Raw genomic sequence first — 17290 nt, forward strand, 5'->3', positions numbered from 1 at the left:
GATATACAGTATACTGAGACAGTACCTGCTCAACCTGGAAAGTGCACGGATCCTGTCTTGGTCTTATTAGTGACCTTCCAGTTCATTGATGACTATTATCCTCAACCGCAAGGGATAGTCAATGAAATAAATATATCTCTCATTCCTGACCTTCATGTCCTTCTCACACTCTGTAGTGCTAATAAACTTAAGAATTCATTATAGCTGCCTTTCATCACTCTCTAAAAATAAAGCCTTTTGGCATTAGGCATACAGTCTTAGACTGTAGAGGTCCTTTTCTTTTTTTATTTCTGGGGAAATGCAGGAGATGAAAATGCTTTGTTTAGGAAAACATAAAATATAACAAAAAGGCATAAATTAAAAAAACATCCTAAACATATATATAAATCAATGTGCTTAATATCACGTTTTTGCCATGCGATGTGTGAATACATGAGTGTTGTTTTTCTTGTGACAGGATCTGCATTGAGGAAGAGGTGATGCAGCTCTCAATGCATATCATTAATCTTACATGCAAAGTCAGGCTCCTCATATTTCAAAATCTTTGGAGATCTGACTTTTTAATCTATACTCCTTCCTTTTTTCCCCCTAAAGATTGATTTCTCTTTCCAAGTAATACTTTACAATTTTCAATTTAGAAAGGAAAGCCACATTCAAAGTGTTGAATATAAATCCATCTCAGGATTGTAATGAAAAAGAAGTTCCTTGCTTCTTTTTCAAAAAAATAAAAATCGGTAAATAGAAAACAGCCCCTGTGCATTACCATGCAACAATATCAACTGGGAGACTGAAGACAGATAACATCACCTCTACCTCTAATGTATTTCTTACAAAATGTATTAACCCAGTATTATGCTGCTTAAAGATGTGCATCAGTAGACACAGAGTTCCCCTGCTAAATTAGATCTAGCCTTACAGTAATTTATTTTAAGTTTATGGCTAGTAGTTCAGGTTTCTACCTCTCTAAGCAAGAGTAGGCCAGGTCTGTTGTCAAGAGGTTAGATGTTAGTGTAGGGCGATATAAGAACTTGGTACCAGTGTCAGAAACAAATGGTCAGGTGTCTGCTCAGGTGGCGAGAAAATTAAGTTGGCTTTGAGGCGTCTGTTAGAAACCTGGCCACTGCTTTCCACTCAAGGTTTCTATCAAATACACACCTTGATTCCCTGGCAAAGACAGAGCAAGAATGAATGATTTTTGCCACTGTCATGCATCAGCTATAAGCTAGAGTTTTCATTGCTAGCCTGTTCTATCTCTATTAGGCATCGTAGCATGTCATTTTTTACATGTGTCTCTTTTTACTACTTGCAGATTCGACAATTATCTGGTTACTGATTTAGACATTACCTTGTTTTCGCTAACAACATAAAATGTGTGCTGTAATTATTTTGGGAAAAAAATTGAATGAAATGAATTCTGATTAAAGTAATTAAACACTGCATATTTTCATTACACACAGCACGGTGATTTCAATCTTATTTAGGCTGTAAGGCAATGCTGCATACAGTACATACTTTGCAAAGCTGCATTTTGAAAAAGCCATAATTAGCAGCGAGGAATGTGCTGTAATTACTTTCTTCTACCGATTGACATTCTGACTCTGAGGTGAACGGCTCCATAGCTCCAGTGAGGAACACTGAATTGACTGCTGTCTGCTCTTTATGTATTGTATTGTGGCTTGGGGACTCTGAAGAGCAACAGAAGGCCAAGGATGACTAATGTGCTTCATCTCTCTGGGCTGCCTATTAAGACTACCTAAGGAACATGTTTTTCATTTGCTCTCAAGAGACGAAAAGACAAAAAGAAGTAGTGGGGGAGGATATTTAAACTTGTAGAGAACATTTCAATTACAAAATAGTCTGGTATTCCATCAAAAGCCAAACAGAATAAAAGATCTTAATAACCCACGGTTTGCTGGGGCAATTACACAAGGATTAGGAAAGTATTGTTTACAGCATGTTCTTATTGATCCCTGGTTTGTCTGCAACCTGCCACAATGAAAAGATATATTTAAGCAAATAGATCTTTGAAGCATATCTTATATAAAAATCCCAAACCAAACATACCAAACCAAAGAAGCAAGATGAATTACAATTGAAATTATAATTAAAGTAAGCTGTTTTAAAACACATCTGCTACATGTGTGTTAAAACTACAGTATATACTGTATTGTCAAAGATAGAGTTTTATTTTCAGATGTATATACAGTACAGTAATTACATTCTCTAATACATACATATCTGCTACATTATTTTCATATCACTGAAAATCACTGTTATACTCTCAGGATATATATTACATATTATTTTCCCTTGTAGAAAAGTCAGTTATTAGAATATGAATGGAAAAGATCAGTCAGCATAAGATTTCCACATTACTCTTTTAAAAATATTGGGTATTTAACCTTCAAATCCCTGTCTCCTGAACTCTTTTTTTCAGCCTGCCTTAGGGGTTTTAAGTACATAAATTCTGAGTTTAACAGCAAGAATATACAGTATTTTTGCTTCTGAGGAAGAATAAAGAAGATAGTATCAATGCTAGATATGTACAGTAGGTTTTTCCAGACACAATATTTATTTTATACATTTAGCTTTTAAAATGTTTTTTTTTTAATTTTAGGTGGGAAAACTGACACCACAAGTGTCCTTTCACACATACCCTGTATTCCTTTTAATTTCTCCTTTCACTCATATTTCTTTATTCTGCTCTTCTTTCTGTTAAGTAAAGAAGAGACCATTCTTGGATGTCGTATATAATGTATACATTTGAGTAAAAATTTTGATTGAAACAGTGTTAACCCTACACAAAGCAAGACTATTAATAAAACAGTGTGCATACCACACTATTACATTCACACTCATGAAAATTAATTTTGTACTGATTTTATCTGGAAATTTGAGAACTGCATACCTTCCTAGAAAAAAATATTTTTGAAAATGCAGTATAGATTTTGGGATACAAAACCTATGTCCAGTTGAATTACCTGGGGGATGGGGGAGGTGTTATCTGTAATAGGAAAGAAGATCAGGTGCAGAAGCCTTTAGAAAATAAAAGCTCAAAGGCACCAGCTTAAAGGACTTTGAGAACCACGTAAATTAAATTTTAGACATCTCTTGACCCAATGAACCTGTAATCTGCCCAGAAAACCACAGCAACTTGTAAAAATGCATAAAGATGGTACTGTACTTCACTTTATAAAGTGTTACTTTCTGCTTTTAAAGCAATAGGTAATCCTAAGGTCACAGAACTCTTTTGCAGTTATATCCCTTTCTGTTGACTAAAAGGTTTTTTTCAGTAGCTCTGTGGTGCATCTCTCATCAGAAGACTCCCTCTGTGTCAAAAGCATCTCACCGGGAATCTGAACTTTCTTTTAATCTACTCCATTTAGAAATGAACCACAATTTATTGAATAAAGCGAAGAAAATTGATATCTTTTCATTAAGCTGACAAAGTCTTTTTCACCGGCAGCATCTGAAATGTGCTCCCTATTTAAATTTTATTTATAGCAATTTTCTCTTGTGAGAAGCAGAGTAATGTGATGCATCTGAAAGCCATCTCACAGTGAGGCAGCAGAACACATCACCGAACTTCAATCTCATGTGGTACAGAAGGAACCATCAGGCATATGAAAAAAAATCAGTATTTTACATTTTCTGTTGAATCATAACATAAGGATTCCGACAAAGATAATTAGCAGCGATAGCTGCTGTGATAACAAAGTTCAAAGTTAATGAACAGTACAGAACAAGATAAACTCTACTCTTTCAGAAAAATGATAAAGGTATGAAAGTTCACAGCAAAAACTGAAAAGATAGCTGCAAGATTTTCCTTTTTCAGTAGACCAGTGTTACATAATATCAGTGAGTGTTTTAATCATTCAGGATACAGTCATATAAATATATTCTGTTCTGCACTGGCTTTCATATTAATTTCCTTTAATTAACAACATTACAGGCCAATTTTTTATCTTAAATTGTGTAAAAAATATAGTTATTTAGTTTACAGTCATAGAGATATGTTCTGTACTGACAATTTTTCTTTAATTTACAACAATAAGTGCCACTTCCTGACCTGATTTAATATTACTTGAAATGTAACATGTAGAGGTTCATATACAGAACATACATAAATCTTTCTTTGGCTCTTTATTCCATCCAGCCCAAGCCTACTGTACACCTAATGGCATGTGCTACAAATTTGTTAACCAAATGTAATCAAAGCTCTGTAAAGTTAATTAAGCCCTTGCTAGCCAGATTGTGTAAACTCAGAACAGAATTTAGCCAGGACACTGGGGTTATCACCCCTACTCTTATAAACAGTGTCATGGGATCTTTAATGACCAAGTCTGGACTTTGATTTAACATGAAGAATGGCATCTCCTACAGCATAGTGTCCCCAATCACAACACTGGGGCACTCTTTAAAATTTAATTAACATGGCTTAATAGTTTATTAACTTATTCATTGCCCTCTGGATATAGGATGGTGTTTTAATCATTACTAACCATAATTATGTATAATCTATAATATGTAGAATAAATATTGCAATGGTGATCACCGTACATGGCATCCATATCAATTTTGTTGAAATGAATATCCTCGGAATGTCTTGTTCACCAACTGGTGAAAATAAATGGCCAACAGCATACAGTACATGTACAGTATATCTGTTATTAAACTGCAGGACTGAAATGATAAGTGCTAGCCATCACCTGTAAACTGCGCTTGAGGAATTGACAAGACAGAGCACTCAGCAGCTGAGATGGTAAAGGAAAGGCAGCTCTCCTTGTAATTAGCAGTGTATTAAAAATCAGAGTAAGGTAAGTTTAAAGAGATAAACACAAACACAGGTACACAAAAAACTGTGTATAAAGATGCAACAATAATAGATTGCCGAAATAATGAAAGATTGTAAGCTGAAAGCGTAGGAGGGCAGGGAAGTCATTAGCTAAGCTTTGACTTTCTTTTCTTCATCCCCTGCAGCATCCATAGTGATCGGAAAGTGGTGGTGTGAGATGGAACCGTGCCTGGAAGGCGAGGAGTGCAAGACATTACCTGATAATTCAGGCTGGATGTGCTCATCTGGGAACAAAATCAAGACCACAAGGGTGAGCATTCCAAACTTTCCACCTTTACATCATAGAAAAGTAAAACTGTTTAACAATGGTGCTAATAGTACTGTGATAACACTGGTCTAATCCAAAAATAAAGGGTGAATTATGACACCGTATGCCTTAAACAATATTGTATAAGACAAGCTTTAAAGCGTAAGGAGTAAGTTAATAAATATGTCTTAAAATAAGAATATGGGTTTATCAGTATCTGTTAAATATGCAAAATGTTTTCTACTATATTCAAATGGTGTGGCAATACAGAGCTAATGAGGATAATGACATATATATATATTCTCTGAAAACAAGCAAAAACTGTCTACAGCATTCGTGCTATCTAGCCTTTGGAAAAAACGAGAGGAGATCCTTCTTAACTGCCTCCCAGCATGTTGCTGTTCTCATCATAGAGGCACTATCTGATAATAGAGAAAGGCACCGTTATCAGTGTATCATAAGAAAGGTCCAGACACAGAAGGACCTATCATCATTTTCATTTAAAATATTTTTGAATGTACAGTATATTACTGAGCAAATCTCATGTTACAACTCTCTAGTCTCTCTAGTCCAAACAAAAGTCACCATTAATGCGTTCCTTCAAAATTAAAAGTCAACCCCCCCCCCCCCAAAAGTCATCATGTACTGTAGTATTACCAATCCCTAAAGCTGTAGTGCAATAAACAGAAAGATCTACCTTTTAATACAATAATTATCTATTCTTCCTCCTACTTCTTATTGATGCTGTGCTTCAGGCACCAGCTTTCCTGTCTTTGAAAGTGGTTTGATTTGGTACAGCTGGTTGGAAAGACTATTCTTCCTGTCATTTGGCCACATTGAAATATATATGTACCACAAAATGATCCATAACAGCTACAACACTGAAATCTGCACGCTGCAACCTTCTCTTTTAACCATACGTGTGAATTACTGCATAATGTACTGTAAATACTATATGCAGTAAATACTGTATACTTCATTAAAAATATAATTTCATCTAAAAGCTGCTTTTAATGTCTTAGTTCCAATTCACTGTGTTTTTTAATTGCTATCCATTGTATACAAAAACTGCTGTTTACCTAAACTGTATGGTGGTCGTATTTATTCTGAAATATACAAAAAAAATTACATACTGTATAGGCCAACAATTACTTATATTAATAATAGGATACTTAATGTAGGTGAATTCTAATAAAAATTGATTTAAAAAAGCCATCTTAATTCTGTAAAAGTGCATAACATCATAAAATATAATTTCTTTAGCAAAGACTCTTTGTTCTTTTTAAATAAATTCAAGATTAATCTTTTCATCCACCACAGTTAGTATTGTTCTAAAGAAAAGCAACTGAGAGGTATTGTTCCCAAACCAGACCAATCTTTAGGGATTTGAAAACCTAATACACCTGCACTCAATAGCAAGAACAGGTACAGATTATTTTTTTTCTGAGGCTGCATTTGTACTGAAATACTTCATAAAATATCTCAACACAGGTTTTCTTTTACTGACATAAGCAGTAATTTGCTTTCGACCCATGCTGCCTAATGGAAACATATTCCAGACTACAACGTCAGTTCAGAAAGACTAGAATAGTAGCTATTTGCACGATCATTACCTACTACACTAGCTAATGAGAATTTCCCCAGTGTAAATTATCTGGAGATTCCATGAGCAGACTTATTTTATAATACAATTTTAACTGTTTAATTTCCATTTGGATGATTTTGTCTTGAAGCCTTGACTGCCATCTCAACTATCCCAATCTCTGTCTCCTTTAAAGAGGGTGATGTCATGGTCTACTGCAGACACAATTAACTGGGAAAACAGCAGCTTTTCATTCTTTGGGGCTCCTATCCTTATTTGAGATGTGGTCTTCATTAAAGTACTGCAAGTGCAACTTTGAATATACAGTAATTATTGTTTCTGTTTTGAAAACAAATATAATACTAAAACGTAAATATGAAACTAAAATCACAGAGCCACAAGGCTTTGACACTGTTTAAAAAGCTGAGGACACACAAAGCATGATTACTGACTATTACTAGCGTATGTATTTCCTGTGTCACTAAGGAGTGGAGCAAATGATATTGACATGTGCCTAAAAACTGTCCAAGAAATTAAGTATCAAATCAGCAAGCTTTATAAATCCTTCATACAGGGTGTACACATAAAGGAAAACAAAGAAATAACTGATGAAAATAGGAATGTTTCCTGAACAACACTATTAAACAAAGTGTCTTTTTGAAACCACGGTGATATCAGTTATTTATCAAAGTATATACATTAGATTTACTGTAGTTACTCACAGTAGAAGTTCATATAACATATGATAAGCCCTATGCTGGCACAGAACAACATGCTATGGTGAAAGAATTGATAATTTTATTAAATAACTGTAGCAACTTCCATTAATACTGGGACACATGACCTTCACATCTGAAGTGAGATTAGACCATTTAAAAGCAAAAGCATCTCTAAAAGTGCAGCTGTCAATTTCTTTCTCAACTACAAATTCTAAGAGGCAAAGGATACTTATCATGATTTTGGAAAGTATTTTCTTCCTGGTTGTGTACTTTTCCAAGCCCAGCTAGAATGAAAAGAAGTTGACTGGATGATTCGAAATTTCTGCATTCTAAGGTAAGATTTTAAATTATAACCCTGGCATCTAAAAGATAGTACCCATCTTTGCATTTTTGTGTTTGCTACTATTGTAGTAGATGTTATTTTCAAACCCTGCCTCAGATCTTAACTTGCATTCAACATCATGCTTTTCTTTTTCCCTCCTTTTTAAACCAAGCACACAAAATAGAAGCACATCAATTTTGCCTACACAGCAGGTAAATCACTTTTTTGGTCAATAGGGCAGGAAAAAAAAACTTTGACAGGAACAATAAAAAATTTAATTTCTCCATGACTTTTCTTTTCAGAACACCCAGCCGTATTCATCTTTTTAGCTCTGGAGGCAAAACACAGAAGACCTTAAATCCTGCAAAATAGAGGTGCGGCATTGCATTTGTTTTCTTAAAGGTTAGTTTGGCAGACAGTACATTTTATCTTTCCTTTCATCGTCAGAATCACAGCTGGTGCTCCATTTTCAATGGTAAATAATAACAAATCATAATGACATTTCGGCATATCTACATTTTATACACAGTACATACAGTACCTGTATTTAAAGTTTCTATTGCCAAGAAACGTGGCTCATCATTCATGTATTGTATCAGTTTTCAGTTCTATTGATCATGTTGGAGACATTTTTCCCCCTTCCCCTTAAAAGACAGTCAGGAGTCCGTCTCAGAAGTTAAAAGAAGTTTGCATTTCATGCGCATGGGAGCGAAACACACAGAGATGCTCGGTGTATTTTTCTCAAAGTAATTAAACCAGAACAGTCCTTACATACAGTAGTTTTCTATCTATCATGCTTCCCTGTGCTTACAAGATTGTCAGTGTTCCAAAATCACACACATCTTCCTACCTCACTATTTGCTAAAGATAACATCTTTTAATACAATTGGTTACTTAGGTTCGTGGCACAGCATTCCCATACAAATTGGTATAGAATTACATGGTAGCCCATGTGTCCAGCATCCTTCCAATCCAGTTCAAACCAGTTCTAAATGTCCACCTTATAAAATATTGCATTTTCTGCAAGTGTGTACAAAGTTCACAGAGACCCTCTCAACAAACAGATGTAGGGATATCCTGGTGGCCAAATACAGGACATACTGTACATGTATAAAATTGATCCCAAAATCTGGGATCTTAACATCCCCCCCACCCTGAACAGGCCCAGATGGAGATCTCCGTGCCATAAAGCTTTAGCCAACTTTGAGTTGAACCTTGTGGCGCTCCTGCAGGGAAGGCAAGCATGACTCAAGGCTAGTGCTTTGATTCTGCCCTCCACTGATGCTTAACCCCTGTGGCACAAAAAGCTCAATCTGCAAAAGCTGCATTAGGACCAGAACCAGAACAGCACACTGAACAGCCATTCACTGAAGGTCAATAATCCATCAATCTATAATCAGAAACTTGATCCCAAGAATGCTTGGCTATCTAGTAGTCAGGAGATAGAGACCTAAATCCTTACTGTCCAGGTTTTGGAAGAAAGTCAAGAAAAAACAACTAGACTGCACTGCAAAACCCAGCATCTCAAGAATGTTAGATTTCATTAACAATCAAGGATGCCACTTACAGAAGCTTTGTGGTTTCCACTACCTTTCCAATATGTATCTAAGAGCTTCAGCAAAAGCATACAATTCTAGGATCTGCGATTTCTGAGTTAGCGAAAATTAAAGAGAACTCTGTTCATTATCCGTAAAATGTGAATCACTCTTGAAACATGAAGAAAGTCATCTCCTTGATGTCTAATATGTTATAGAGTCATACAGGTGCATATACCGTACAGGCTATACAGTACATGCATAGTTACAGGTTATAGCTTAGCTTATCATCCTTCCAGCACTGTTCAGAGTTCTAGTTGCACACAATATAGATTTTTAAAATGATACTGTCATAGCTTCCACATACTGTATTAAGTAGGAATGATAGAATGGTTTGTTTATTGGTTAGACCTATTTTTTAAGTAGACATCTTCAACTCATTTATATTTCAGTTTGATTTTGCAGCTCTCATGTTGAGATCTACTGTACACAGCAGAAAGCTGAAATGCTTTCTAAATGATCCTGCAACATATCCAAGTGACCATTGATCATAGGTTGTTATATCACCCAGGCCAGCAGACCAACAAAAGCTCTATGTGACTTAGTCCTTTTGTTTGGCTGATTTTTTTACACGTCTTGTTTTCAAGGAGATGATTGCCAGTGTTGCTTGTTCTGTCTGGCAGACAACATAACAGTCTGATCTTTTATGTGTGGAGATATCCACAAATCCTATAATCTCCTAATCTCTGACATGCTTACTCTTCATGTAAGCCTATGGTTGGATTAAGACTCATGGGAAGGCTGTGCTTATCCTTCTGTTCTGGTGACATTATCAGATGCTGGCAGTGGTCCTGGTGCAGGTGCAGAAGTACACTAAAATACTTCTTCCTGTACAAACTGAAGTACAAAAACAGAAACGAGCTACTGGCAACGTAAAATAATTTTTCCTCAATCTTGTCAACTCTGCCTTGCAGATCTGCAGGGTCATATTCCATCACATTTAATCCATGCATTTTTAATTAATTCAGAGGTTTGTAGGAAGATGGCTTTCTAGAAAATGGAACCCTTTGTCTAGATGGTATCTCTTAGCAATATGCCTCTTTCGTGAATATGAAACTTTTCATGGTGTTCTTTTCTGCTGACAAAACCCCTAGGACATTCACACAACCCCCAGACCTCATTTATCAGGGGCTGTGTAAGGAAATAGACTGATGGTTTAATTATTGTTAATATTATCAACTTATCATTCATTTCAAAAGTCACATTCCTCTAAGAATTTTTCATATTAAACAGTCTAAATATATAATGCATTTGGCAAGCACTTGAAGATTTCTCACAAGATTGATCAAGGTTTATTGGAGGCCCAAAAACTTTTGTCTTTAGTATTTTTTGTATATGAATTGTAGATCAAATTATCCTCTAGTTTTCCATGGCTACCTAACTACAGTACTTTGCTCTGAAAAGCAACAGTAACTTTTTCGAAACTTTGTTTTGGCACTTGAGTTAGCTCCCTCAAAACAAGCACCTGACGGCCTTGTCTTTCTCTGTCTTTCTTTATGTCTTTCAGAGAGGGAACTTCCTTGCCTATGTCACCATACAGGGACAAGCTTAATTTTGAGATGTCCCAGTGATCTCAGCTGATACCTTCTATCAAAAGCCCATCCAAGATCTTCATGATCTTCTTCAGTGGCTAAATAATAGATTGTTAATTTCCTCCTTTTTGTTTATCTTATGTCGAAACCACAGCCCCATTCAAACATTGCCTATGCTATATTTCTTGGCAATGGAAAATAGGTCTGTTATAAGCAGACAATTTACAAATTAAAAATTGAATACAATGTCTTACAGTATAAAAATAGGAGATCTTAAACTGTGTCCAGTGACTACATTTTGAATCCCACTGTCATAGGTAAAAAATATGTTTGATCTCTGAGAAGTATTTTAAAACAAATTCAATCTCAAAACCATAAATTGTCCATTGGTGCATCTGAAAATAACCCTTTATTTTTATTTTGACTTTTGACAATTACAAGACTTTCACAAATTCTGTACATTCTGTAAATTCTGTTTTAAAAGCTACATGTTTTCTATTAGGATAACATAAGGGACTCTTCAATGCCCCTTGAATTTAAGATAGGCGTGTGCTTTTGGTTTTCAGAGCAAAAATGGTTTATTAACAAATATCAGGACTATGTAGTTTTACTTGACAAGCAAACCTGAGGAGCCTGAATAGATACACAGTCAGAATCAATTCACCTGGCAAACTAAAGATGAGAAAACACCTTTCTTACAGTACACTGCCTGTTTGTTAATTTGCTATTTTCTGTGTAAGCTATTCACATTAAATAAATTTGGTGCATCTGACTGTCTGGAGTTTTCTTCTACACTAAAGATCGTGATCATCTTTATACTGTACCAGTAGAGGAAGGAAAAATAAAAAAAGGATGCCCCAAACTCACGCAGTGCCAAGTTCTTTTTAGAAGTAGGGGAAACTGTTCCTCTGAAAATTAAAAAAATAAAGAATTTATGTGCAGTTCAAATTCTCAAGTACCTTCAAGCTGAATTTAAGGACCAGTCTATCTCTACCCTGTACTTCTTTTAATCTCAAGTGCTAGTCCTTTTTCTGTGATCCAATGAACTATGAATGCAAATTTCACCCAGTATTTGTCATGTTAAATGAAATTACAACACAATGAAATAATAAAAGAATAGATCCTAGGACAGCAGCAGAGGCAAAAATGAGCTTGCAAATTCATTATATTGTCCATCAAAACACATCTTGCTCACAGTCTTCAGTGATGACAACATAAAAGGACAGCAGTGGCAATTTATCTTTGTCCAGACTTGTCCCTATGTGTGACATGTTCCTGCTTATTTTTGACTGTAAATAGATGTGTTGTCTCTTTCCTTTCAACCATAAGATGTGTTGAGTTTGACATTTCCCTGGGAGTAGTGATTAGGCCTTAGCATTCTTATTAATCCTCACATTAGTGTCCCTGTGGACTAGTCTAAGCATACCTAGCTGTTTATTAAGAGGGAACATGCAACATTGTCAGAAATATGCTAAAAGTGTTTCATGTACCCACAGGGGTCATTTTAATTAGCATCAGTATATGCATAGCACCATAGGTTGTGATGCAGAAAAATTGCACTTTTATAACAAGAAGACATCTTTATTTGTCATCAGGACCAATGAAGGTTAGGCAACAGTCACAGAATCCATTTAAATTTAGGGAAGGTGTTTTTTTTTTCAGAATTGTTTGCTTTTCAATATTTGATTTAATATGATTATTTATGTGAGTTTTGATTTGAACCATTTATTATAGGATTAAAGAGATAAATTAATTGGCTAAACAATTATATAAGATATAATTTTAAGATATGAAATATAAACTGTTATTAATATGGAGTCTAATTTGGCCTAATAGGATTTAGAAAAATGAAAAATGTAGTCAGTTCTCCAGAAAGGCTAATCAATAAATCAAATAATTTTGATGTGTTTGTATATACGTACACACACATACTGTATCAAAGCATTTCCAGCCCCTCATTCAGAGCATGTTTTACAATACATTTTTTGGCATGTTGTTTCTTTGGCTTAGGCGACATCTTGAACAGTTTCATCAATCATTCTCATTAATCATTCTTAAAAACGTATTAATGTAATTTAAAAAATGGTAAAAAAGCACAACAAAAAATTAATGAAATTTGTTTTAAATTCTTATGTTTCAAAAATAGTATTTTGTTCTGATGTGTCTGTCACTTGCTTGGTTAGGCAATGGAAGTGACACGGGTAGTAAAATTTCACTATTACTCTGTCAAATCACAAATGTCCATACAAGAATTCATTGCCATTCTTACATGACAGCTCTCCAATCAGTACTAACCAGAAGAAAAGATCCAAAACTTAATAAATGAAAGCTAGTATTCTTTGGAGATTATAATCATTGTATTTGTAATAAAACATTTTCTTTAGAATATTGCATTTTGTAAACCCATTTACTCAAGTAATACATTTACAATATTGTATTATTTAAGTAATACAATATTGTTATATAACTGGCACTCATCATTACTTTCTTATTCATTTGTTACCATAAAATGTGTGAGCAATATTAAACCCTGTATTTTTTAAAAAAGACATCTCTAACTGTAGTTTAGGCCCCCTTTCAGCATCCATAACTGCTATGAAATCTGTCTTGTTTTTATATGTGTGGTTATAACCTCAGTTTCATTCAAGGAATATTCTCTTGATTTGTTAAGCACGGTTCAATATACAGTAGGTTAAATCACACAGCGTGCAGGCTAAGCTCCATATTATTCATATGTATTTGCCCAGCAGTTGCCTTTTTGTTTTGCAGACGAGTTACAAAATAGTCCAGACATCTCTGGTTTATGTTTGGGCTACAGCCCTAGACAGCAGTAAAGGGATTTGCCAGCTATCTGTGCACAAATGTCTTGTAGTACTTGACTGGCACCTATGAGTTTGCACTGTTGCCAATGAAAGCTGCATAACTCCTCCACTTGGTTTTAACTGTTAGGTGTACATGCTATACACACATAGGACACAAGAGGAAACTACACGGAAGTGCATTTAAAAGTGCAAACAGGAGAGACTTTTTTACACAAAGGGTTGTAGTAGTCTGGAAAGAGCTTAGCCATGATACCCTGTTTCCAGGAGCTTGTACCCTTGTTTCTTTCAGGTTGAAATCGTTTGTATTAATTAGCTTCTAGCATTGAAATAACTAGAAATAAGCCCTTATTTGGAACATGCCTGATGTTCTTCTTATGGCAGACAGCTCTGACAAGAACACTTTTCTCCTGTACTGAAAAGAGTTTTTTTTTAAACAACTGTTTAATCCAAACCTGGAATAAATTCTTAATTCTGAAGTCATATGTTAAAATGATTTAAAATTGAAAGCCCTTCCAACATTAAGTTAAAAATATACACATTACTTGGAAAACAAAAGGGTCATGAACAGTTCGTGTGATTTCTATGTTTCAATGGGTACAGTGTTGCTGAGGGCAGTCTTGTTTATGTGATAAAAATAAACAGAGTGCCACAATGATTCAAGACTGTAAGAGCTCCAGGACTGCATGTTTAAACATTTTTATCCTCCCTGAGCACTAGATATGTTTGTTATTCATTAAAAGGCAATGTTTCTGTTTTAGTATTTCTAACTGTTTTAGCAGTTAGGGGATGAATTTTGGATAGTTCTGCTAAAAGATTTCCTTGTTCTAAAATACCAAATAAAAGCATTCCTCTGGGTGTGATTCTCATTAGGTTAAAATGGAGTATACCTTTGCATTTTGATCTAAGTGTTTTTTTTTAAATCTTTTTCAGATTCATCCCAGGACCTAACAAAGAGCTTTTTCAAAGAAAACAAACACGAACTCTTCCATAAGATGGACAAAACCATTACTACATGGGGACAGGAATGGATTATGCTTCATGTTGTGATCTAAAGGATGATATTCAAGACAAAGACTTGAATTTGTTCTGAGGAAGAAAAAAGGTGCCAAGGATTTTAAAAACAAGACTTGACCATTTTGCTCAATGGGTCCTGAACTGGTGACTTCATCTCATGCTAGTGGCATTTATAGATCTTGTGTGGCATTTGCAATATGGAAACATGTTTTTTCCTTTAAAAAATATACAACAGCTATTCCAAGGATGTACAATCATCACATATTTTTAAAAATGTATGTTCCAGTTGTTGAGCCTTTCAAAAAAAAAGGATCCTCAATGAATGGTCAAACTGGATCATATCTGGATCTTCTGCACATAGAAGTTATGGAAATCAACATGGAAAAACTTTTAAAATAGAGCCTTCTGCCTCTACCCTGGTCCATCATGCAACATCAGCATGCTGGCTTTGCTTAAACATGCCATACATCTTCAGTGCATTATAGTGGTTTAGCTGTCTATTTTGGATGAGTTGAAAAAGAAACAAAAACAAGGAAAAAATTGTCTTTTTTGCAGGAATAAGGCAGCCAAGTTCTGCCAGTAAACTGGAAAAAAAACAATATCAGTATATCTTTAGTTATCTGTTGGCATGGTCTGTGTGTTTCATGGGAGCTCTCTTTGTATTTAAATATTCTGTATATAAAATTTCAAAACCTTCATCCAATTCATGAAGTCACAAGAAGGAGATACCAGAATTCTTCACAATGCCCAAAGGACAGTTTTACTATTAATCAGCTCTGAATCCAGAGTGAACATTGTGAGAGGAATCTCTTCTCTTTGTATTGGATGGTTTTCCAGCATTTGTTTTGGCCCAGAGAAGCTTTAAAACTACAACTGAATATAACTCATAGCTTTTATTTGTTGACAAGTGAAGTGTTTTAACACCAGAGGGGGTTCTCTTTCCACATTGTATTATCTCTGGACATAAAACACAGCTGAGATAAATCTCACAAAACACAAAAGCATTCTTCATTCTGAACTAGACTGCATCAAAGCCTGGGCCTCTTCAAAAATTAATTTTTTATTTTCCTTTTTTTAGCATCTGACATTGATAGCAGATGTTATATTGTCTTTGTTTTGTTGGTTGGTAGATTTTACTATCATAAATACAAGATGAGAAAGTGGTACTGAGAAAAAAACAATAGCCTACATCTTCAGAAACCTCCATTAGATATACAGCCTTACCAGAATAAAAAAGGTTTTTTTATATATATACAATTGTTGCTGTTCTCCCATTCTTTTCTTCCAAAGAATGTGTTATCATGTTTAATGCTAGAAACACCCATATTATTTAGAAACAAACTTACAGTATGTCCCTTGTTATAGTAGTTTTGCTGTTAAAAAGACCTCCAACTTCAATTCAGCAATTTATGATGCTTAGTACAAAGCACATAAAACATAAACTTTAAAGATCATCTATGCATGAATAGTCATTCTAAAATGTGTAACATTTCTTTACAGATGAACTTTGATGGTTGCAACACTAAAGCTCACAGAGCACAAGATTCATCTTAACATCACTGCCCAGATCCCCTGACGTTCCTGACCTTTAGTGTACTGCTGGGGTGCAATTCTTAAATGCACGAAACCAAAGGAAAAAGAACAGTAGCTGTAATAAACCCACGATCCCAAAGGTTTTAAGGAATAATAATAATAATAATAATAATAATAATAATAATAATAATAATAATAATAATAATAACAATAATAATTGCTTACACTTATATAGCGCTTTTCTGGACACTCCACTCAAAGCGCTTTACAGGTAATAGATACTGTAGATAGTTTATTAATCCCGTAGGGAAATTGATGAATGGGGTCTCCCCTCCACCACCACCAATGTGCAGCATCCACCTGGATGATGCGACGGCAGCCATAGTGCGCCAGAACGCTCACCACACATCAGCTATAAGTGGGGAGGAGAGCAGAGAGTATTGAAGCCAATTCATAGATGGGGATTATTAGGAGGCCATGATTGGTAAGGGCCAATGGGAAATTTGGCCAGGACGCCGGGGTTACACTTTTCAAGAAACACCCTGGGATTTTTAATGACTACAGAGAGTCAGGACCTCGGTTTTACATCTCATCCGAAGGACGAAGGCTTATTAAATTTAACTACTCTACCAAAGCAAAGGCCCAATCTCTTGACAGAAAGAAAACTTCCTGGAATAAAATGTGGCATTACTACTGGATAATTACATCACAACACCTCCAGAGCATTCGCAAGTTTGAGTTTTTCACCTGACAAATACTGTATATACTGTAAATCAGCATCTCTAATTCAATGGCTAAAACACACAATGTGTTGGGACTTGTGTGCACCGAGAACAGGTTGGCAAATGTATTCCAAAGGGAATACAGCCCAGTCCCACCACAGTGGGACATGGATCATGTTAATCATGTGTGGATTGAACTGCACTTTACAGTAGTTCCTCAGGCTTCCAAAAGGATTGAGACATCACTATGAACTAGTTGCCTTGGGCAATTGATCTCAGCCTAAGATCAAGTGATCTCTCGGGGGTCTTTGAAGATTCCAGAACAGCACCGCCGAAACAACACAAAG

The 17290-nt window shown here is 35.3% G+C and overlaps 1 protein-coding gene across 12 annotated transcripts in view; it reads left to right on the top strand.

The window, feature by feature from the left end:
* Window positions 1-15933, top strand: part of tafa1b (TAFA chemokine like family member 1b) — a 173325-nt gene extending 157392 nt beyond the window's left edge. For 3 of the 12 annotated variants that reach the window (XR_015939628.1, XR_015939633.1, XR_015939626.1), the window contains exons 4-6: window positions 4981-5105; window positions 8028-8127; window positions 14605-15933. Coding sequence is in view for 4 of the 12 variants with exons in the window: in XM_088636279.1 (XP_088492405.1) it covers window positions 4981-5105; window positions 8028-8054 (152 nt within the window). In the remaining 8 variants the exon portion in view is untranslated. Of the gene's footprint in view, window positions 1-4980; window positions 5106-7897; window positions 7938-8027; window positions 8128-10827; window positions 11625-14604 lie in introns of those variants that run through there. The other 9 variants (XM_088636283.1, XM_088636281.1, XR_015939631.1 and 6 more) reach the window with 8 other exon arrangements.
* Window positions 15934-17290: the final 1357 nt, after the last annotated feature.

This window comes from Lepisosteus platostomus, chromosome 6 (genome assembly GCF_059453375.1).
Source record: "Lepisosteus platostomus isolate fLepPlt1 chromosome 6, fLepPlt1.hap1, whole genome shotgun sequence".
Lineage (NCBI taxonomy): Eukaryota > Metazoa > Chordata > Actinopteri > Semionotiformes > Lepisosteidae > Lepisosteus > Lepisosteus platostomus.